The sequence below is a fragment of the Uloborus diversus genome, chromosome 7 (genome assembly GCF_026930045.1).
Source record: "Uloborus diversus isolate 005 chromosome 7, Udiv.v.3.1, whole genome shotgun sequence".
Taxonomy (NCBI): Eukaryota; Metazoa; Arthropoda; class Arachnida; order Araneae; family Uloboridae; genus Uloborus; species Uloborus diversus.
The window spans coordinates 156,148,566-156,170,538 of record NC_072737.1 but is presented as its reverse complement, the minus strand read 5'-3'; the positions used below and the strand labels follow the sequence as shown (position 1 = coordinate 156,170,538).

The following is a 21,973-nucleotide window of genomic DNA, read 5'->3' as shown; positions in this document are numbered from 1 at the left end:
TGTCGGTGTTTATTTCTTTTATTCAGAGTTTTTTTTAAAGATGGCTCGAAATTTGGCAGCAAAAATAAAAACAGAAATTTAAAAGTAAAATGAAAAAAAAAATATTTTACCTTCTCTTGCAACTTTTGCACAGTTAAATCCAAAAACCAAAAGAACACCTTTTGAAGCAATCTTTATCTTTGCTAATAATAAAGCTGAAAGTCTCTCTGTCCGGAGGATGTCTGGAGGATGTCTGTAGGATGTCTGGATGTCTGGATCTCTGTGACGCGCATAGCGCCTAGATCGGTCGGCCGATTTTCATGAAATTTGGCACAAAGTTAGTTTGTAGCATGGGGGTGTGCACCTCGAAGCGATTTTTCGAAAATTCGATGTGGTTGTTTTTCTATTCCAATTTTAAGAACAAAAAAAAATCATAAGATGGACGAGTAAATTACGAAATTATCATAACGTGGAACCGTAACATGGGCACAAGCCAATTGGCGAGGTACGAAATTATCATAACGTGGAACCGTAACATGGGTACAAGCCAATTGGAGAGAAGATTCACCATATATTACATGTAAATATACAGGCGAACCAAAAGACCTTTTAATTTTTCTATTACGGGCAAAGCCGTGCGGGTACCACTAATGAGTAATAAAAGAGTAGCATTTGTGCTTTCTTTTGCTGTATTGTTCGCACTCAGTGGCGGGAATATAGCATGAGTAAGGAACTGTTTCCGAACCATTCTTCAATGAAACACACATTCATTGACATTCTTCAATGAAACACATAGTGATGGACTGATTAGTAAAGTTGAACAAACGACAATTAAGGAAGTAGATAAAACAGAAATCGAGTACTTTTGACTGTAAAATTTAATTTAGGCATGGAGGTTTGCCTCAAAAAGTTTGTACATAACACAGAAGAAAATGAAAGTGTTGCTGACGAAGAAACAGTTGATTAAGAAGCTTGAGGATTTACTATTTCATAAATCACAGAACTGTTTATTACAATTCAAAGTGAGGGATTATCTTTAATAAATGAAAAAAAAAAAAAAAAAAAAAACCAAGGATTTATTTAAACATATTTTTCCCCAAATGTTTTAGACTGTATTGTGGACATTGTCGGAAACAAAATAGTTTACACTTTCTCTAATTTTACCAGTTATTCACGAATTTGTAAAAATTAAAATATCCTACGTTTTCTTTTAAAAATATTGCGAAACCGAAACTACTGGTATATGTCGAACTTCCGATTTGTCAAAGTGTTTCTTCGGTCCCGCTAGAATCGCGTTATCGTGAATCGGCTGCGCTGTATTTTTACATCAGTGGTCTTCGTAGCATGGGTGTCACCCAGAGCGGTAATTTTTGGTTCCATCTCTTTCCCTTCGAAACTAACTTTTAATGCTTTATGTGAACCCGAAATTTGTACAATCTTCAGAAGTAACTCGTCATTATGTTTGTGGTGTGGCAAACGTTTTACTTAAAAGACAAGTATAAATTACGAACTAATTTTATATAAAATTTGCCCTAGACGCATATGTATCTCCCCCCACACAGTAATTACACAGTAATAATTTTCTTTGAAGTTTGTTAGATTAAATATAAATTTAGATAGGGAGACGACGACTCAGAATTAAGTAATTTATATTTTAACAAGCATGTTTCTTATGTGCCCTGGAAATTTGTAGTGTAAAGTCTTTTTCCCAATGCCACTGAAACAATAGGGAGAAAGACTCAATATTAAAAAAAAAAAAAAAATCATGATTGTCTTATTTACTACTTCGTAATACATTCGCTTCACCAATATGTAAATAAAAAATTTGAAAAATCTTAAATAAAAAATATCTCTGTTATTTCATCGAAATAAGTAACTAAGGAAATTTAAGACTTCCATACATAGCTGTCACATAATTTTAGCTTATTGTTTTAGTTTTAAGTAAACCAACAAGCTTCTTCGAAATTTTTCGTTCAAATCTAGTGCAGTGGTTTCCAACAAAGTGCACTTTGGCTCTTCGAGGGGGCGATAAATTCGTGAGGGGCGACCAGTGGGCGATGAGTGTTCAAAAGACAAAATAATAACAATGAAAAGTGTTGCCAGATTGGGGGTAATTTCCCCATTTTGGGGAAATCTTGTGCTCTCTGGGGAAATTTTGGGGAAATGCGTTTTGAGGGGAATTCTTTGGGGAATTTTTTTTCCCTTGGAGAAACCTGAGGGGAAAAAACCTCAGGGAAAAATAATTTTTTTCGTATTTGAATTCGCGTTTTTACATCTGGTAGTTACATGCCACTGTAGTTACATTGTTTGTATCAAACAGCGTTGGTTTACATGAAATACACCGTCAGCTCAGACATTCCATCCGAGGACTGCAGTTTCGTGCTAGCACTGATCAGCCCGGCATAGGAATTGACTGAGCTGGAGGTGGAAAACCTCTTAAGGAAGCCAAGAGTGCCAAACAAACTGGTAGCTAATATAGAAGCTCCTATAGGGCGGTAACTTGCTGAAAATAGCGTTGTTTTAGCTTTGCTCAACTTTATTGCTACGGAATTCGCATTAATGTTTTACTTGAGTAACTAGTTGATAAGTGAAACGGGTAAAAGTAAGTGAATGTGATGAAGAAAAAATTTAAATAAATATATACGAAGTTCATAGTTTAAATGTACATACAAAAGCAGAGTAGTAACTGCGAGTAGAAAAAAATATTCGGCTATTTCTTATCTCTCGGTCAGGTGCTTGTATTTATGGAAAAAAAAAAAAAAAAAAAAAAAGAGCGAAAATGGAAAAAAAAAAAAAATTGAGGAATTTCGAAAACGTATACAAAACCGATCACAAGTTAATAGAGAAACAAATTAAAAGTTCTAAAGCTTCCTCCTCACATTTAAGTGTCAGTGCTTTTAATACAGTCAGATTTCACTTTTAAAAAGCAAATTATTTCATAAAAAATGTACTTTTGTTTTTGAGAAGTACGTTAATAATCTTAGTTAAGTATGTTTTTCCCTTCAAATAGGGGAGGGTGGCCCAAAGCGGGTAGGTTTTCGAAGAACTCTCGAAGATTGTAGTTGTTTTTTGTGCAATTGTTTTATTTATTTATTTATTTATTTTTTTTATTTTATTTTACGTTCACAAACCTGTGCGATTTCGCTTTTTTTTAATTATTATTTCCTTTAAACTCGCAAACCTAAGTATCATCGGTTTTTTCTTTTTTCACTTTTTTTGCTCCCCCCGCCCTTTTTTTTTGTTTGCGCCCTTTGGGGGGGGGGGTTGGCGCCATCTCGAGGGACCCAGTCCGCCCCTGCTTACCACCCAAAGAATAAACCTATAGAGGCATTCCCTTATCCGCCACGTGATGGGGGTAGAGTGCTCCCACGAGAGACCCTTAAACTAAAAACATAATTGAATAAATAAATAAAAGGAATTTTTATGTTTTTAAAAATTTATTTTACCAAACGCTCTTTGAAGGGAAATATTTAACTAATACTATTGACGAAATTTTCAAAAGCAAAAGTACATTTTTTTACGAAATTATTTTCTTCTTTAAATTTGAATCTGGAGGAATTAAAAAATGACACTTTCAAACTTTCAATTAAAAAAGGAAAATTTATTAATTGGCAATGAATAATGAAATACTTCCTTAAGATTTAACCGCGGTGTGAGGAAGGAGCTATACTGAACTTTAAATTGCATCTTTTTTAACTCGTAATTCCTTGTTTAAACTCTGAGCAATCGGTCTCATATGCGTTTTCGTTTTCAAAATTCACTGACTCTTTGTTATTATAACTAGAAAATCGCCCGTTAAGGTACGACGGGTGAAAATTGTTTCTACATTTTAACGAAGGAATTGCCTGCTTGGTAGGCTTGCCAGGCGTCCCGGTTTTCAGACAAAATCCCGGTGTCCCGGCCGGTTTACTTCACGTCCCGGGAAAAGATAAATTTGATTACAGATGATCAAAAAAGTCTAAAAATAATTAACTGGGAAGAATGGGGTCGTTTCCAAAATGTTAAAAGTATTTTTTTCTGAAAGAGCATGCTTAAAAACATAGGACCTGACCTTTTTTAAATAATTTATTTAAGTTTAATATTTTTAAAAAATTACTTAAATCGGTGCGCTTTTATAGTTTACACTTCTGTCGTGTGACATCACAAAGGATGAAATGCCATTCAATGTTGCCATTCACAGAACAAAATATTTAATTCGCATCTTTACTCACGTGTATTGGCAACGATATGGTTGATAGCAAGCGTAGAGCGCAATTTTAATTCGCTGCTTAATTATCATAACGTGGAACCGTGGTATAAAGATGCGCCAAAATGCATCATTTGTGACGTCGTAAAGACCACGCCTTGTTTGAAAAATCGGAAATTTAAAAAAATTAATTTAAAAAAAACTGTTGGGAAAATGAAAGTTTTTTCTGGGTCCATGTAATTTTTTTTTTTTTTTTGCTCATTCTATCCATTTCAATGACTAAAAGTAGTACTTTTAACTGAAGCAAACCAATCTATTATCTAGGACAGTTCTCTCCAACCTACGGCCCGTTAACAGATTTTGTCCGGCCCGCGGGAAGCTTGCAAACTTTTTTTTCCGGGAGACAGTGTCGTTGCAAATATAATTGAGATATTATTTTTAATTAAAAATAATTACTTAAAATCTTTTTACCGCTAATTTAAATCTTTTTGAATCATTTTTTTATCGTTAACTACTTTTGCAGCACCCATCTCTCTTTTTGCTCTTTCCGAGAACAAATCTCTTTTCTTCGCGCCATATTCTCCCGTTAGCCCCCTGACATTGGGCTTTTCCTGGCCCCAGGGAAAACTGTGCTCCATTTTACAGTTTTCTACCAGAAAAAAGACTTTCTTAAAAATTCATTCTAGAGCTATGTTTTATCTTTTTACATCTTCTTACAAGTGTGAACAGACACTTTCAAAATTATGTTGAATCTAAGTATAGATTTTCTTTATCAGACGAACATTTAAAATCACTCTTAATGATCGGAACTACGAAGTTTGTCCCTGAATGGACTGAAATTTTTAGCGGCAAACAAATGCAATCCTTTCATTATGTTTTTTAGCTTTTTTAATTTTTTTTAAAAGCTTTACAGGTATTGTGTTCTTATTTATTTCCAAATTTTTAATCGTCATTAATTCAATAAAATAAATTTGTAGTCAATCATTTTGTTTTGTATCACTCTCATCAGCCTTTTTTTTTTTAAAAAAAAAAACTTCATTTTTTTTTCTGACAAAGAATACTTTTTATTTCAGTTTCCTAAACTATTCTAAATTTTACAAGACTTTCTATCGTTGTATTATTAGAGATTTACGGGCACATAAAATGTAATTTAATTTAGCTAACAGCAAATATGTATAAGGAAATTTAGCAACTTAGAAGCAAGCCCAGAAATTTTCAAAAACCACCACTGAGCGCTTAATTTAAAAAAAAAAAAAAATCAAAATATTCGCAATGTAAAGATAGAGGGGGGGGGGGGGGCTAATGCTAAACAGACCATTTGAGTTAATTATTGGACTGGCCCGCCTCGCCTCTAAAAACTTACAATGTGGCCAGAGAGTGAAAAAGGTTGGAGACCCCTGATCTAGGATAATTACTTTGTCTTTTGTAACATCAACTTGAAAAATTAATATCGGATTCGTTTGTGAGGATTTTTACAACGAGATTAAAACCAAAAGAGACTTCATAAAAAGAGTCCTTGCGAATGAAAAGTAAAAGTAAATAATGTCAAAATATTTACTCCTCATTCAAAGCGCGTTTCTTCTTACTAAAATAACTTGCTAATATTAACATGCAAGAAGAAAATTTCTTAATTTATCAGCTCGTGTCATTTTTTATTACCATTGTTTTGGGTTCCTAATTAGTAACCTTTTACTCACATCACTGAGAATAAACTGCCCTATAAACTACTGTAAAAGCCAGCCGGGGGTGTGTACGCTTTTGAATACTCACAACGCTGAGGGGGGGGAGGGTATTCCGATGTCCCGGTTGAACATTTCAGAATTCTGGCAAGCCTACTGTTTGGTGATGTTTTGATAGTTGAAATTTTAACCCAAACTGCAGTGGATTAACCCTAAACTTTAGTAGATAGCGTTCATTGTTGATCACTTTTTAGTTTCTTCATTCTCTTTAAATGAGTCGTACCAGTAAAACAGTTAAGTTACCGGATCCAGTTCAGCCTTGTCAAAATAAAACATTTCCATGCATGTCAAACATTGCCAAAAAATATTATCAAATTATAAATAATTTACAGAATTTTTGGTGTTTCAACAATGAAACAATGCTGTCATGCATGCTATGACGCGAGTTTTATTGTTCATGACGTCAGAGCGTTATTCGATCAGTGAATTGGCTATTATATATATGAGGACTTTATCTTTTAAAAGCTCATCGCCCTTCAAAAATTTATCGTCCCCAGGTTGAGAACTGCTGTATATAGGTAGTATAAGTATTTGTCCTACATTCGCATAAGGGGCATTCCAAGCTATTTTTGACATTTATGTAGAGTCCGTAACGTGACCTTTTTTGCCATAACTTTTTAGTTTACTGTTTGATTAGCATATTATTTTATTTTGATCTTTTCCTACCAACACACCAGCTCAAATTAAAATAATTTGCAAATCAAATGGCAAATTAAAAAGTTATGGCAAAAAAAGGTCACGTTACGGACTCTACATAATTTTAAAAATACCGTGGAATGCCCCTTAAATATTTCAACTATTTGTTGCTATTGCTAAGATAAACTTACTGAATATGCCATGCCTTGCCTTCAATCTTCGAGCTGAACCGAACCATTGCTTCGGTCACTCGTCTGGTCAGTGCTAATTCTATATTAGCTACCAGTTTGTTTGGCACTCTTGGCTTCCTAAAGAGGTTTTCCACCTCCAGCTCAGTCACTTCCTCTGCCGGACTGATGAGTGCTAATAAGCACGAAACTGCAGTCCTCGGCTGGAATGACTGAGCTGGAGGTATATTTCATGTACTTCAAAAGGTATTAGTCTACAAAATAAAGTTCTGCAACTTCAAGAGTAAATAAACAAACAAAAAACAATAATAACATTTTAAGGCAAATTTTGTTGCAGAACAACAAAGCTCACGCCCGCTCATATATAAAAACAGCAATTTTACAATGGCGGGAAGAGAAAGGGGGAGGAGGCAATTAAATCTCCTAAATGACGGGCGGGGGGGGGGGGGGAATGGTGATCAAGCTTTTATTTCAATGAGCTTCTGTTTTTCCCTTTCCTTACAAAAATAAAATGAAACAAATTCATACCTCTTTATTACGGTAAAGCATAACTTTTGTGACATTAACATGTTTAGGTAACTATTTTACAACTCTTGCAAATGATGAATGTGTTTATTTGTACTTTTAAAAGTAAAATGGCCGATTTCTTGGTCCAGCTTCTTAAAAGTTCAATGACACAATGGATTTTTTTTTTTTTAAAGACCTATTTTAAATGAGGAAATTCCACAGTTACATTATCGTCTGATGTTTAGTAAGAAAATGCATTTACGCGAAACAATCGATTTGCTGCCGACGACACTTTTATTTTGTTTACATTCCATTTCACCTATCGACAACTTCAAACCGGAAACTAAAGGCTCATTTACCAAAGCATCCAGAACCTATTCGATTTCCGGAGGATTTGCGAAAAGCAAAACCAACAAGTGGCGAAAATAGACGCCAATTGTGCTTGAAATTATTTAAAGAAAAGTGATTCCTTTCCCCCCTTTTGCGGGATTTCTCTCCAAAAAAGAAAGGTGGAGGAGGGATGGAAACAGAAACTCCTTGTTGACCGGGGAAAGGAAATGATAGCAACCCTACGAAGCCAACCAAGATGCTGTTTCGTCATCGGAAGGATAGAAGATGGAAGTCAAGAGATAGTAAGAAGAGAAAAGAGAGAGAACTTTGGAGCTCCGACGGAGAGGGGATGGACACATTTTACCACCAGATTCAGTTTATTCCGAAGAATCATTGTGCGCCGTTTGTCACGTTTTTATCCATGCGCGGATTTGGTTGCCATTCTACAAGCTGTCATTGTCGACGGATAGCCATTGTTGTTAAAAGTTGTGTTTTATTGCTAACGGTGGACAGTTTATGGCGATCTTTGGATTTTTTTCTTGGTTATTGAGTTGCTTCAATGCGATTTGTTAAGTGTTTGGTGAAAGCATTACTATTTATAGAAGAACTGAATGCAAAGTTGTTTGTTTATTTGTAATTTTCGAAAGCTCTGTTGATGACTTGATGAACATTTCGAATGGAATTTGAATATTTTACCTTCTTATTTTCAAAATGATGACCACTACTCAACAATTCCATGGTGTTTCGATTTTGAAAATTTCTTACTCATAAAGTAAACTTTTGTTAACATTCGGAAATTTTTATATGACTTTGGAAAATCTTGCAAAATTTTAAATTAATTTGCTTCACGCGATGAAGTTAGAAGATCAAGTGCTCTCATACGGAATGGAAATACCTAAAAATATGGCTAAAGACGCCGAATATAATAATCATATTCATGACTCTCGTTCCAACAGCAATGTCAACATGAGTGTAAATATGGAAATGCAGGATTATGTGCCACACATAGATCGAAGAGAAAGTTTGTCAGCTTGTGTGGAAGCTTCTCTCATGGATAACAATAGAAACAATTTGGAGAGGACTTACAGCAACATTTATCAGCGAGTTCAACCTCCTTGCTACGAAAGCAATCAACATTTAGAAGATGCTCAAGAAAAGTACTGCGTTTCACCATATGCACAATCCGAAATCGTCAACAGACCATTAAGGAGTAACGACATGCTAGAAACGACGCAGTGTCAAAGAATTAAGGAAGAATTTGCGAATATTAGTCTCGAAACGGGGCAAGGTGTTGAGGAGAGTGGTATGAAATCTTGCATTGAAACGGGTAATGTCATGATGAAAGAAAATGATATAGGTGACAGCAAACCTAGCATTGTTCAGGATAAAATGGAAGACGGAAAGGAAAAGGATATCAGCGGGCCTAAAAAGACAGGTGCTGGGATGAGAAGATTGGAAAAACCACCGTTTTCTTACATAGCCCTGATCGTAATGGCCATTCAGAGCTCTCCTACGAAGCGATTGACTTTAAATGAAATTTACGAATTTCTGCAGCAAAGGTTTTCTTTTTTCCGTGGCTCATACCAAGGATGGAAGAATTCTGTCAGGCATAACTTATCATTAAATGATTGCTTCATCAAGCTTCCCAAAGGTCTTGGTCGGCCAGGTAAAGGCCATTACTGGACTGTCGATCCAGCCAGTGTCACCGTTTTCCAAGATGGTTCATCCAAAAGGAGACCGAGGGGATTTCGAAGGAAGTGCCAAGACATGCAAAGATACACGATGTTCTACCAAGGTGTTCCTAGTCCACCCATGATGGGATTTGACATGATGAACCAAGCAAATCTACCATGTGGTCCATACCCAGAAAATGCATTCGCTAACATATTTCAATCATATCCACCAGACAGCGAGGACATGAAACGAAATTCGAGAATAGCCGTCAGAAGAAAATGTGCGGTGCCTTTTTATCCATATTACTACCAAAACCCCAACCCCAGTGGCTCAATGGTAGGGTACGATGGTATTCCTCAACAGAACCCGAACATCCCTACCGGATCCGGCATCCAGCCTTGCCTGAGCCCGGACCAGATGATGATTCCGGGAGTCAGTACCGGATCATCACCCCATTACGGCTACCCGTTGGCCCCCGGGAACAACACTTCAGCGATTAATTTCGGAACGAGCGGTGGACATTACATGACTAGTTGCGCGGTGTCTACGGCATCCTCCGGGATGTCGCCTTTGAGTTCCCCCGTGGCGGGCTCGGATTTCGGCGGCATAGCCACCACGGCCACCCCGTCGATTGCGTACGCCGCGGAATTATCGTCTGCGTCGTGGGTCGGGATGGGGGCCGTGGAGCAGACGGAACGCATCAAGCATCCTCTAAGTCCGGCGAGCAGTGTGACCAGTTCACTCTCACCCAACACCGCCACCCCCACAACACCAGCGACCAGTGAAGGGGGCAATAATTATGCTGTTGCTTCTTGCCCAGAGCAGATTTGCCAAAGGGTCATGAGCAATGAGTCGGCCGAAATGCAGCAAATCGGTGGTGAGTCTAACTTCTAACTTTTTCTTTTTGCTGTTTCATGTTTCAAAATACAAGAGAACGTCGAAAATCCGAACGTCAAAAATACGAAACATAAAAAAAAAAAAAAAAAAAAAAAACCGAACGCACTCCCATAAAAGTTATAATTAACTTTCCTCTTCATTCGGTAAACAATGAGAGTCAATTTGAGTTATATTTTGTTGAGAAATGTAATTACATATTGCAGTGTTAATTACTGTGTTGTATATTATTTAAATGGATACTGACTAACCAGTTTAGTTGATTAAATGGTATATCATTTTCCTAAACGGGCATTTTCTCGGTTATTTTCTAAAATTCGAACAGTTTGAAGATCCGAAACGATCTATGATCCCAATCAGTTCAGATTACTGACGTTCTGCTGTAATAACCGTGAAGCAATATTTGTTGTTCTCTTGCGAGATAACTCTTTCATATATGACGTAAACTGGAAAAAAAAAAAAAAAAAAGAAAGAAAAGGTTTTGAGAATATTTTTCATATTTCAACTTCTTTTTTCTCCTTTTCCAATTTGTTTAAAAATAGTCTTCTAGCTATGTAACACTTTAAAGACTTTTAATTAATCTCTAGTTTGTACTTGTAACTTACAAGTACAAATAGAGATTAATCAAGTCTTACAAGTTGTAAGAAAACTTGTTGAGGTTGTTTAAATTTGGTTGAGGTTGTTAAAAGAGTGCACATTCCTGGAGAAGGGGGAGGGGGGGGGCATAAAAATTTCAAGGGAGACTTGAGTGTTTTGAAAAAATAAAATTAAAAGTTAAACGTAACCACGATTTACTCAATTTTGTGGTCATGTGTAAATCTAACCGACTAAGCTGCGAAATTGAGTGGAGTTACACGTCAAACTCACCTAGATCCTAAATTACCTGAAACAATTTTTTTCTTTGGTTTTTAAATTTCATCTGTCTCAATAATATGTTCCAAAAAAAAAGGTTTTTTTTGCAGTAATATACGTTTGGTGTGTAAATCTGTCTGTATTTTTATTTAATAACCACCTGCCTCGTCAATCTAAAACATCCGATTGCAATATTTGTTATGAAAACAAATGGCGGGGGGGGGGGGCACAGTATTTGAAATGTTGAAGAACCCTGGTCTGAATTATTGTACAGCAAATGTTGAATTTCTTCCTGCAAATGCAAATGAAGATTTTTTCCAAAGAATACTTTAATTGATTTTTTAATTTTTTTAATTATTGGGCTAGCAAATTTTAAGTTGAAGAAACGAAATATTGCAGTTTTTAGTCACTGACATTATTTATTTCTTTTCCTGCCTTACATTTAAAATATTTGTGGCATTTTAAAGACCTTTAACTAATCTATAATGTGTAACTTTTAAGAGAACTTTTGAGGTGGTCTTAATTATTGCACAGCAGATATAAAAATCCGTTTCTTCATCTTAAGTATTTTGGAAAAGGAATACTTTGTTGCATATTTTGAATTTGATAATTACTCGACACGCAAATTTTATATCAAACGAACGAAACATTGCGGTTTTCATGATTATATTTCATTCATTTTATAAATTTTATTTAAATTTATATATCCAACATCGTATTGAAAGATCAAGTGTTGAAATAAAAGTACTTGTACAATTAATAAGAAAACAAATGCATGTGTTCATGAAACATTACTGCGAGATTTCGAACAAATTTCGTTTTGAAGATTCATACTCTTCTTAACCTTTTTGTTGAATAAGTAAAAAAAATGCCCATATGTTGGGGCCCACATTATTCTAAAAACGTGTTAAAAACAAATGAATTTTTCAGGAAAATGTAAAAAATTTGATGAGTATGATTGATATTAGTATGAAAATACATGTATAATCAAGGCTCGTCATTTCAAAAAATTTCAGGGGGGGGGGTAGGGCAAAGGGTTTGCATTCCATACCATTTTGTTCCATACAACAAAATATATTCTAAAATGCATAATTTCTTTATGTTTCTAAATTCCTGGGGGAGGGGGGGGGACAATTGACCCCCACCCCCTTGATCGCTCAAAATGACGGGCCAGTTTTAATCATGTATGTAGTTGAAGAAAAGAGAATTTTGAGAGCGCTCACTTAATTCGCCATACATTAGCAGTTGATCTTGTTAATATCAAAACAGTAAATATGGGTCATTATTTAAAAAAACCCCGCAAGTTTTTGAAGTTGGAATTCATGAAAAAAAAAATAATTTTTTAAAAAGTTAATTTATATTGTTTCTTTTAGGCACCTTTTTACTCTCACATAGTTTGGCCCATTCTTTACTGGTTCTTTTGTAACTTTCTTTTGTAGTTAAAATTTTGGATATGAACGGAGGGTAACGGATCGCAAATATATATTTCAAATGTTATTTTTAAACTTTTCATTTAAATAAACTTGCATCTTGTATAAGGAACACGATTTGAACTGATTAAAATGTACACATCTTTCTTAAAATGGATTTTTAAAAAAAGTTGTATGCTCCATTTCTGATTGTATACCCTCCATTACATCTATACTGTAACGGAGGATACAAATGCTTATGTTTTGCTATGCACATTGTGTTGATTTAGGGTTAACGCAACATGTTATTTAGAATTTACTAAAAAAAAAAGTGATTCAATTTTAACTATAAATTTTTTTTTTTGAAAGCCAACAATTCTTTCCTTTTTTAATCAAGATTGGAGGACACGCAAAGTTAAGGACCTATTTGACTTCAAAGAGAATAATGCTGAAATTCTTTCACACTAAGTTGTTTAGCTTCACTATGAAGACCCAGTGTTGAAAAGGGCTAACTTGTGATTCTAAACCTCTGTAATGAGCTGCCAGTACTGCCCTCTAAAGGAAATTCTATTACTTAATTAAATCCTGAACAGAGAATACAAAAAATACTGTGACAGTGATTCAAAAGATTATGAATGCTATAAATTTTTTTATTTTATAACATAATTTTTGATAAAAAACCATGAAATGATTCAAATTCCACTATTAAATCTGTTACATTTTTTTGCATTGAGTAAATAAATGAAAAAGTGCATGGGAGGAAATGTGTTGTGACATATAACGGAGGCATACAAGTATCCCTCCATTTAGTGAAAAAAATATTTAAAAATATTATAATATTATTAATTAGCAATGATCGTTTTCAAAATTTGTTATACTTTTCTAAACCTCATAAAAAAAGTGTTTAAAAATAAATTTTTGAAACTAACCCTGGACCTAAAAAAGCGTGTTTTTTGTAGAATGACCCATATATGCGATACATCGAAATCATTAATAACCACAAACGAAAGTACAGTAAACCCTTCTTCATATATCACGCTTATCGGGAGACAACGAAAACGCATCCGAAAACGAAATGCAGTTCACAACCTCGGATTATCCGGACTAACTGGGATCGAAGGCATTCCGGATAACCGAAACTCCGGATATTTCGGATAATAAGCAAAACAGATTCTTAAATAAGCGAACTTATCCTTTATTACAGTTAGTGGCGCACACAGAAATTTTTCAAGGTGAGGGTCCAGCGTTAAAAGTCCTATTTTCATATCGTACCCCAATGTGCCGTCAAACGAATATATTTACTTGACTTTATCGATTCTCGAGAACCAAAAACAGTAAAAAATAAATTATTGAGTAAAAAATTAGCACTAATTATTAAAAAATATTAATAACAAATGCTAAATTAAATCACCAGAAAGCTAAAGGGTTTATGGATTCACTTCTCTCATTATTCCAAAATGAAAACAGCGAAGCAAATTCATGTATAGCACCAAGTGCCAAGTCTGAAGACCAAGAAAAATCTCATTTTGATCTTCAATTACAAAACTAAAAACATGATTATTATACGGTATTCATCAGTGTGGCTCCATTGACTTACAAAATATCGTAGAATAAAATCTAGTTTTCTAGTTCGTTTTTCGGTTTTGTTTATAACTTCCTCAGTGTGACGGTCACATTGTTTGCATTCAGCAGTGCCATGAAACGTTCATTATATACAGTACTTCTTAAGTACGTTTTTAGCCTTCTCTTAAATCGAGAAAAATATCTGGCTTGTACAATTCGTTTTAGGAAAAGTGCACGGGTTTTTTTTTTTTTTTTTTTTCAATCTTCTAACGGGAGGATTTTACTTTTTCACTTATTAGAACTGAAAGTTTTTATGTTTTCATTAAAAAAATATCTTACGTATAAAATACATAGAATCATAAATCGAAAAAAAAAAAAAAAAATGCTAGAGCTATGGGAGAGATCCGGACCCCCTCCCTTGTGTGGGCCACTGGTTACAAAAAAAAGCAAAGCTTTGATACAAAATTACCTAGTATCGTTTCTCGCAAATACTTTATTTATTTATAGTTTTAGCTGCTGTGTTGTTGCACTGACACTCAGAGTGCGCTATTATGTTTGTCAGATTATCGGGGTTACCTCCCTCTCCCCGAAGAGCAAGGGCACACCCAGTAGCGTAAATAGGGGCTGGCAATAGTGGCTCTCTCCAGGGGCGCAGCAGACGAGGGGGGGGGGGGTTGACTGATTTATAAAAAAAAATTAAATTTTTTTTTTGATTATAAAATTTGAAAAATGTTTAAAATTTTTTTTAAAAAAAACGCATATATATATATATATATATATATATATATATATATATATATATATAACATGTACTGAGAAGGAGCATTGAGCATCATTGAAAACAATTCTAAAAACGAAAATAAGAAAAAAGAATTACGATGCAGCCTCCTATTTGTCGAATCAATAAATCAAAATGTTCCAGAAAGGAAAAAAAAATTTTTTTTTTGAAGGTCACAATGACCTCCGGTGACTTACCATGTGGGCGACCCTGGGGGGGGGGGCACAATTTCTTTAGTTTGCCAGGGGTGCTAGACCCCGTAGTTACTGGGTACTCCGTAGTTACTACCCCCGCTTCTGGGATTACCCCTTTAAAACACCGCACCCTAAAAATTCCAACCGCACAGTCTGCGCCATGACCCCCCCCCTCCCTGGGTGGGCACCCCTTAGATAAGTATTGTACTTTATTGTGCGTTCTATGCAGGAGTTGTACGTTCAATCAAAACAAAAACCGAATATTGCCGTATTTATTGTTTCGTTCTTGCAATTATATAATTGAAAATTATTATTTAAGTAAATATATTTTTTGTAACTCTACAAATGTGGTCCGGATAAACGAGGCTCTACGGTAGAACCGAAATCATATAAGTGACGACTCAATTAACATGCAAATTGATGACATGTGCACCAACAAAAAGAATGGTTTTTAATCATATTGGGATGATTTTCTTGATAAAACGAAAAGGAACGAAAAAGACTAATAAAAGAAAAAAACTTGCTCACCAATTGTTCTTGTAAAATGAAAAGAAAAATAATTTATAATATGTCCCTTGTTTATGGAGGAATTCGAATCGAATGTTGTAGCTTGCATTGCAATGAATTCAGATGCACGGAAAATATACCAGTTTGTTCATCTAAGGGGGGAGGGGGAATCTTTTATTTTTTCCCGACGGTTTCAATTTCCGTTTTAAAGCAAAAAAAAAGAATCTCTATATATTCTTCGAATGGGGGGATAGATCGTGGGATTTCAGGTCCCTTTATCTTGTCTCATTTTTATAATTACAGTTAAGTCAATTTAAAGTTAAGAAACTTTTAAACTGTATCTTCACGGTCACAAGTTAAGCTTGCGGCATCTAGTGAACTGCTTCAGAAAAAGTTTTATTTGTTTTTTTAAATGTTTAACTATTGGGATTATTTAGTATTTAAATAAAAATTTAAATAATTTCGAAATATGATGCATCTTATTTAGTACAAAATTCAAGTTCTCTGATTGGGAGAAAGCAATGAACAGGGGGGAGCGCTCTCATTGGCTGTCTGCAAAGCCGGTTGGCCTCTTTTCAGGGCATTGTTATTAATTTTTAAATTTAGTGATTTTTAGTTGAAAAAATCGGTAATTAATGATTTATTTATTACTGATGGTAATTATAGGGAAAGGTCGGGTCACCATAGCAAAATTTAGTATGGTAGCGTTTCTGTGACATTAGAACTTGGAGTGATATTCATTTTTCCAAGTTCTTGAATTATTGTTTTGATAGTGGTTGTTAGAGTTTGTAGGAGAGGATTTTCTGAAATGTTTGAGACTTTATTAGTATTTTTAGTTTGAAGAGTTTCTAAAGTCTTGGGGATAATGTTTTCATTTTTAGCTTTTAGATTTTTTCTTAGATCTAATTTTTTCAATAACTGCCAGTCTAGCTGGACAGTTTGAATAATTTGCAGTGTGTTGGGCACCACAGTTAATGCATTTGGGGTTTATTTTTGTATCACTTTTGCTGCAGTGTGATGTTTTGTGTTCCCCAGCGCACACTAAGCAAACTGGAGGACGATTACATCCGAATGAAGAGTGATTGTATTGCTGACAGTTCCAGCATTGCTTGACATTATTTAATGGAATCAGTTTTTCTGTGGAGATTGGAATTTCTCCCAACTTTTTTATTTCCCAAATATTTTTATTTGAGCTATTTTCATTTAAGTGAATTAGGAACAGTGGAAGTTTTCTCTTTTCTGGTCCTTTGTGTAGTTGTGAAGGATGTATTATTGAAAAATTATTTTCTTCAAGTTTTTCTTTTATCCATTCTAGTCAGCACTAATTGGGAGGCCTCTTAGGATAACTTTCATAATTTTTTCAGTTTTAAGTCTTATGGTGTGGGTGTGAAATTTTATTTTCTGTGAGAAAATTTTTGAGTTTATGGTATGCTTCAATGTTAGGTGCATAGCATAATAGTTTATCATTTTTTATTTTCCCGGAAATGGTTTCATTTGCAACGTTTGAGTACATTTTTAGTTTTTCTTCTATATTTTTTGTGTCATCTACCCAAATGGGAGGGATTTGTGTTCTTTTTGGTTTTCCAGTATCCTGGAGTGAACTTGATTTATTATCAGAAGTTAAGTTTTCAGATGTGTTTATATCAAGTTCATTCTTGTTTTGGGAGACAAAGGAAAAGCACCAAAAATCCAAATGAGCGATATAGAGACTGGCTACACTGTATTTCCCATTTATTTTTGAAGCGTTCTATAACGAAAGCCTAAAACTGCCGCCGATTGTTAAAGCAATTGTATTATTTTTTTAGACAAGAAGTTCGTATAAGTGTAAGTAAGCCTACTTTCCCCTTTTATGTGACATTAGCACACCCTTTCTATTTCTCTTTCTCACCCGATGGGCGTAGACTGCCCATCAATTTGTTAAAATATATTTTTTCAACGATTAAAACAATTATATTAAATATAATATCTTTTAAATAAAAATAGAAACATTACTGCTATGAAAGTGAAATAAAAAATAATCAATAAAAATTGTTGGTGTTTATTTCAGCCGTTCAAATTATTAGTGTTTTTAATTGTAAAAACCTTTAATCAAGCACGTAATATGTCAGAGTACAAACGTAAGAAAAAAAAATGTATAGTTGGATTACGAAAATTTCACTTGATGCCTTTAACTTTAATAAACTGAATACGAACAAATATGTACAAAGACAATATATATTTTTTAACATATATTTTTTAAGGACTCTCTATCTTAAGAAGTTTTTATTTTTGAGCTCAGTATATTCCCCTCTCCCCTCCCCCTTTAAAGAAGAAGCGTTGTTCCTTCTTTTGCAAAACAAGACCAAAAAGAAAAAAAAAAAGTATTATTAACCTTAAAAGTTAAGGGTTAAATAAAATATTTATCGCTCAATAATCGTTGGCATCAAGAATAAAATCGAATCGTTTGCGGTTTTTTCTTTTGCATGGAAAACAAAGTGTTCGAAATTTTCTTAATTCGTTCATTGAATCTGAATGTGAAACCAACCACTGAAATTCATCAATAAAAATCTACATTTTTTTTTTTTCGTTTTTACCAAAACCCTGTAACTTTTTCTTCTTCCTTCTAGAATCGAAAACTCAAAATGTTTGCAATATTTGAAAAATTTTCATTTTTCAGTGCAAACATTTTATTTTCGACATTACTATTAACCCCCATCTTAGATAAATAGGTTTGAATTTCTCTCGTACACTGTGGGGGAAAAAAATGTGGTAAACTAGAAAATCTTCAGGAACTGGGGATTCCATAATTTTTACTGTTCAAGGCAAGGCCGCAGAGAGCTAAGGTGGGCCCCTTGTCAGTTATGCCGCCGGGCCCCTCCCGCGACTCAAAAAAGAGGAAAAAAAAAAGAAAAGGGTGAAAAGAAGAAAAAAGGGGGTAAAAGAAAAGAAAAGGAGGAAAAGAAGAAAAAAGAGGGACAGAGGCGTAGCTAGACCCGACTTTTTTTTGGGGGGGGGGGTTCTTCTTATATATATATATATATATATATACTAGCCGCCTGCGGCGACCAGCTGGTCCGCCTTTTTACGCCAGGGGTGCCGCCTTCGGCGGCTGCTTAAACAACTTAGCGACGACATTAATCAATGTTTTTCTCTATAAATCAGTATTATCATTCATTTTTTTACGCCAATGTTGCCGCCATCGGCGGCTGCTTAAATTAATTTCGTGGCGGTGTCAATCAATCTACATCTATCTATAACATTAATAATTTGAATAAAATATTTTCTAGATCTGTCTCCAGTTTCGTCGTTTGGAATATTTTTAAAGGAGGGGGAGGGGAGACGCAAACGACGTACTCTTCATGCAAATTTTGTCGAAAAATAACAAAAAACACTTCCACTTTTATGTGAAAGCATTGTTTTTTCAAAGTCATGGTGTATGTGGGGGAGGGAGGGGGCATTGACACCCAATGTGCAAGCAGCCACCTACGGCGGCTGTTTGGCTAACTTGTCATTTTCCTTTTTACTTCAAGTTTGCCGCCTTCGGCGGTTGTTTAAATAAATTTGGCAGCAGTATTAATCAATCCATCTCTATCATTTTTTTTGTGCCATTCACATTTTTACGCCAAGATTGCCGCCTTCGGCGGAAAACTACCTTTACAATCTATCTCTACATTTTCTTATCCATCTCTATTTATTTTGACCTCCTCACCCATTTCCTAATAAAAACAAAGAACACTCAAAAAACCGCTTTTTTTCATTAAAGTAGAGCAAAAAAAAAAAAAAAAAAGCTCAAATTCCCCGTAGTGTGCAAAAAGTAGCGTTTGACAAAGATAAAAAAAATCTCGCTGTTTTTATTGAATTAATGCGCACAACTATGAAATGTAACGTAATATAGATGCAGCGAAAGGTCCAGCTTTGGGGGGGGGGGGCGGATGGAAAAAGAAATAAATGCAGTCCCTAAATAAAACAAAAAAAAAAAAAGGAAAGAAAAAAAGCAAGCGCTGCCGAAAAAAACACGTGGTCAACACGTCAGAAAATGAAGTAAGCTATATAGTAAAAAAAAACGATTAACATTGCTTGCGATTAAGATTCCATCGTAAATATCGAATCGAAACCCAAGTAGTGACGTCACAGGCATAAAAGATTGAAGAACGCTTTTTTCGACTGATGCGTGAAAGGACATGATGTGTTCAGCATTAAAAATATTGTTAAAAAAAAACTATTGCGTATTTTTAAGAACTTTTTTCTTTTGAAGAGGGCGAAATGGTTTTACTATTACCAACTTAAATTTCAAAAATGAGGCTTTGATACTTCTCGCAGGATGATATTAGAAAAAAATAAAACCCAGGAAAACATGCAAATTAAAGGTTTTTTCAAAAATTCATAAAAAATACAAAAATTGCTCTATCTTCAAAATTTTTTTGTTCATCATATTTAAAATTAAATTTCCGACACTATAGTATCAAAAATATTTGTCAGGCGCGATTGGTTCGGGGTCTGTGAGGTTAAAAGTACTAAAAAGTGCTAAAAATCACATAAAACATTAAATTACTTTTTTTCTAATTAAAACATCAAAAATCGAAGCCCGAGGTGCACAACTTCAGCAAAAACTACACCTGTATACCAAATTTCATCTTTCTTCCTTACCGTTTTCCCGGGATGCGCGCCACACACACACACAAACATCTTATTTTATTATATGTATAGATATATATATATAATGTGTGTGTGTGTGTGTGTAAATTTTTTTAGTATTAAAAAAATAAGAGGGAGGTGAATCTTACATACTTTGGAATGGGGTGCCACAATTCCGATACTTGTGTCAAACAAAACAAAAGCAAAGAATTTTTTATTTTTTTAATGTTATGGAAAATTCAACTTTTTTTTCTTTTCCCTCCATTTAATTTAAAGTGAAATTTTCTTGCAACGTCTTGTCAAAACCAGTCTATCCAAATCAGGGGGAAATCAAATATCTGATGAGCGTGTTCCGTTCATTTCAGTGTGACTGCTTAATTTAGAGGCTAACACACATCTACAAAAGCTGGCATCCCTGAAAGCTATTCTATTCAAGAGTCACAACTGACTACAACTGTATTTATGTCGAGGACTGCATACAAAGTTCCTTGCCTCCATTATTTTATATACCGATAGATGGCAGCACCATCACCGGATCGAACAGTTAATGAGAATTTAGAACTAGTCCAAGAGCTAATAGCTACCTGGTACTAGCACCCCCAGAGGTATCGTTTCACTTGGAGGACATTGAGACCACGAGCATATTTAACGTCGCCCAGTCCCCTTTAATGACGACGGTGGGTCTTCGACCAGCGGGGATCGAACCCGAGCCCCTCCGGCCCCGAGTCCAATGCCCTACCGATCAGGCTACCACGGCCCTCTCCCTGAAAGCTAATAGATAATTCCATTTGGGGGCGTGGTAGCCCGATCGGTAGAGTGTCGGATTCGGGGCCGGAGGGTCCTGGGTTCGAACCTCGATGGTCGAAGACCCACCGTCGTCATTAAAGGGGACTGGGCGACGTTAAATATGCTCGTGGTCTCAATGTCCTCCAAGTGAAACGATACCTCTGGGGGGTGCTAGCACCAGGTAGCTATTAGCTCCTGAACTAATTCTAAATTCTCATTAACTGTTCGATCCGGTGATGGTGCTGCCATCTATCGGTATATAAAATAATGGAGGCAAGGCACTTTGTATGCAGTCCTCGACATAAATACAGTTGTAGTCAGTTGTGACTCTGAATAGGAATAGGAATAATTCCATTTCCGCCTGTAAACTGGATGTTTGACTTTCAATCTCATCGGTGGTCAGACTATAAAGATATTATATTTATAAAGATATATCTATAAAGATATTTATTTTTAATTTTATTAGCTGCTTTAGAGTTTACATAAATATCTATTTGAGAGAGCAACAGCAATTTTCGGGTATTATAAACAGAAGTCTTTTTTATTTTCTACTTTTTAATCCGAACCAAGCTAATAGAAATAATCTAGATTCATCTCGTTTTTAAACATTTTATTCATGTAATGCTATGCAGTTTTTCTTTTGAATTAAAATAAAATTACCTTCAGAAGGGTCCAATGGGACTAACGCTGCTTTACAGACTGTACTTCGTTTTCTTCAGACGACGTTAACTTTCTCTTTTTAGGGCAATCCTTTTCGTCATTTTAATTTTTTTCCTTGAGTTGAAAAAAGCTTGTTATCGGTCTTGTTCGTTTCATTATGCAACAACTTTCACTTAGAATGTACTACTTTAAACAGACTGTACGTTTCCAAAAGAATACGCAGTAAATACTGGTTGAAGAATCAATGTGATTGCAATGGATACTCTGGTTAGCAAATGTAGTTTTGACTATGACCTATGACACACGCGAGAACAGACCAACAAAAACCTCTATCGTCTCGAATTCCGGTTATGCTATCATTTTCGGATTCGAAGCCCAATGATCTTCAAAGCAGCAAACAAAAACATTTTCTTCAACTCAGAAACAGAGGAATTGTCTTCAGGAGCTGAGGAGGCAGTAAAAATGCGTTCCACGAAT

General features: G+C 35.0%; 1 protein-coding gene across 1 annotated transcript in view; it reads left to right on the top strand.

Annotated features, from left to right (window-relative positions):
- Nucleotides 1-8,783: 8,783 nt before the first annotated feature.
- Nucleotides 8,784-21,973, top strand: part of LOC129226955 (forkhead box protein F1-like) — a 75,969-nt gene continuing 62,779 nt past the window's right edge. Inside the window, exon 1 of the mRNA XM_054861584.1 lies at nt 8,784-10,116. Coding sequence (XP_054717559.1) covers nt 8,784-10,116 — 1,333 coding nt within the window. The remainder of the gene's footprint in view (nt 10,117-21,973) is intronic.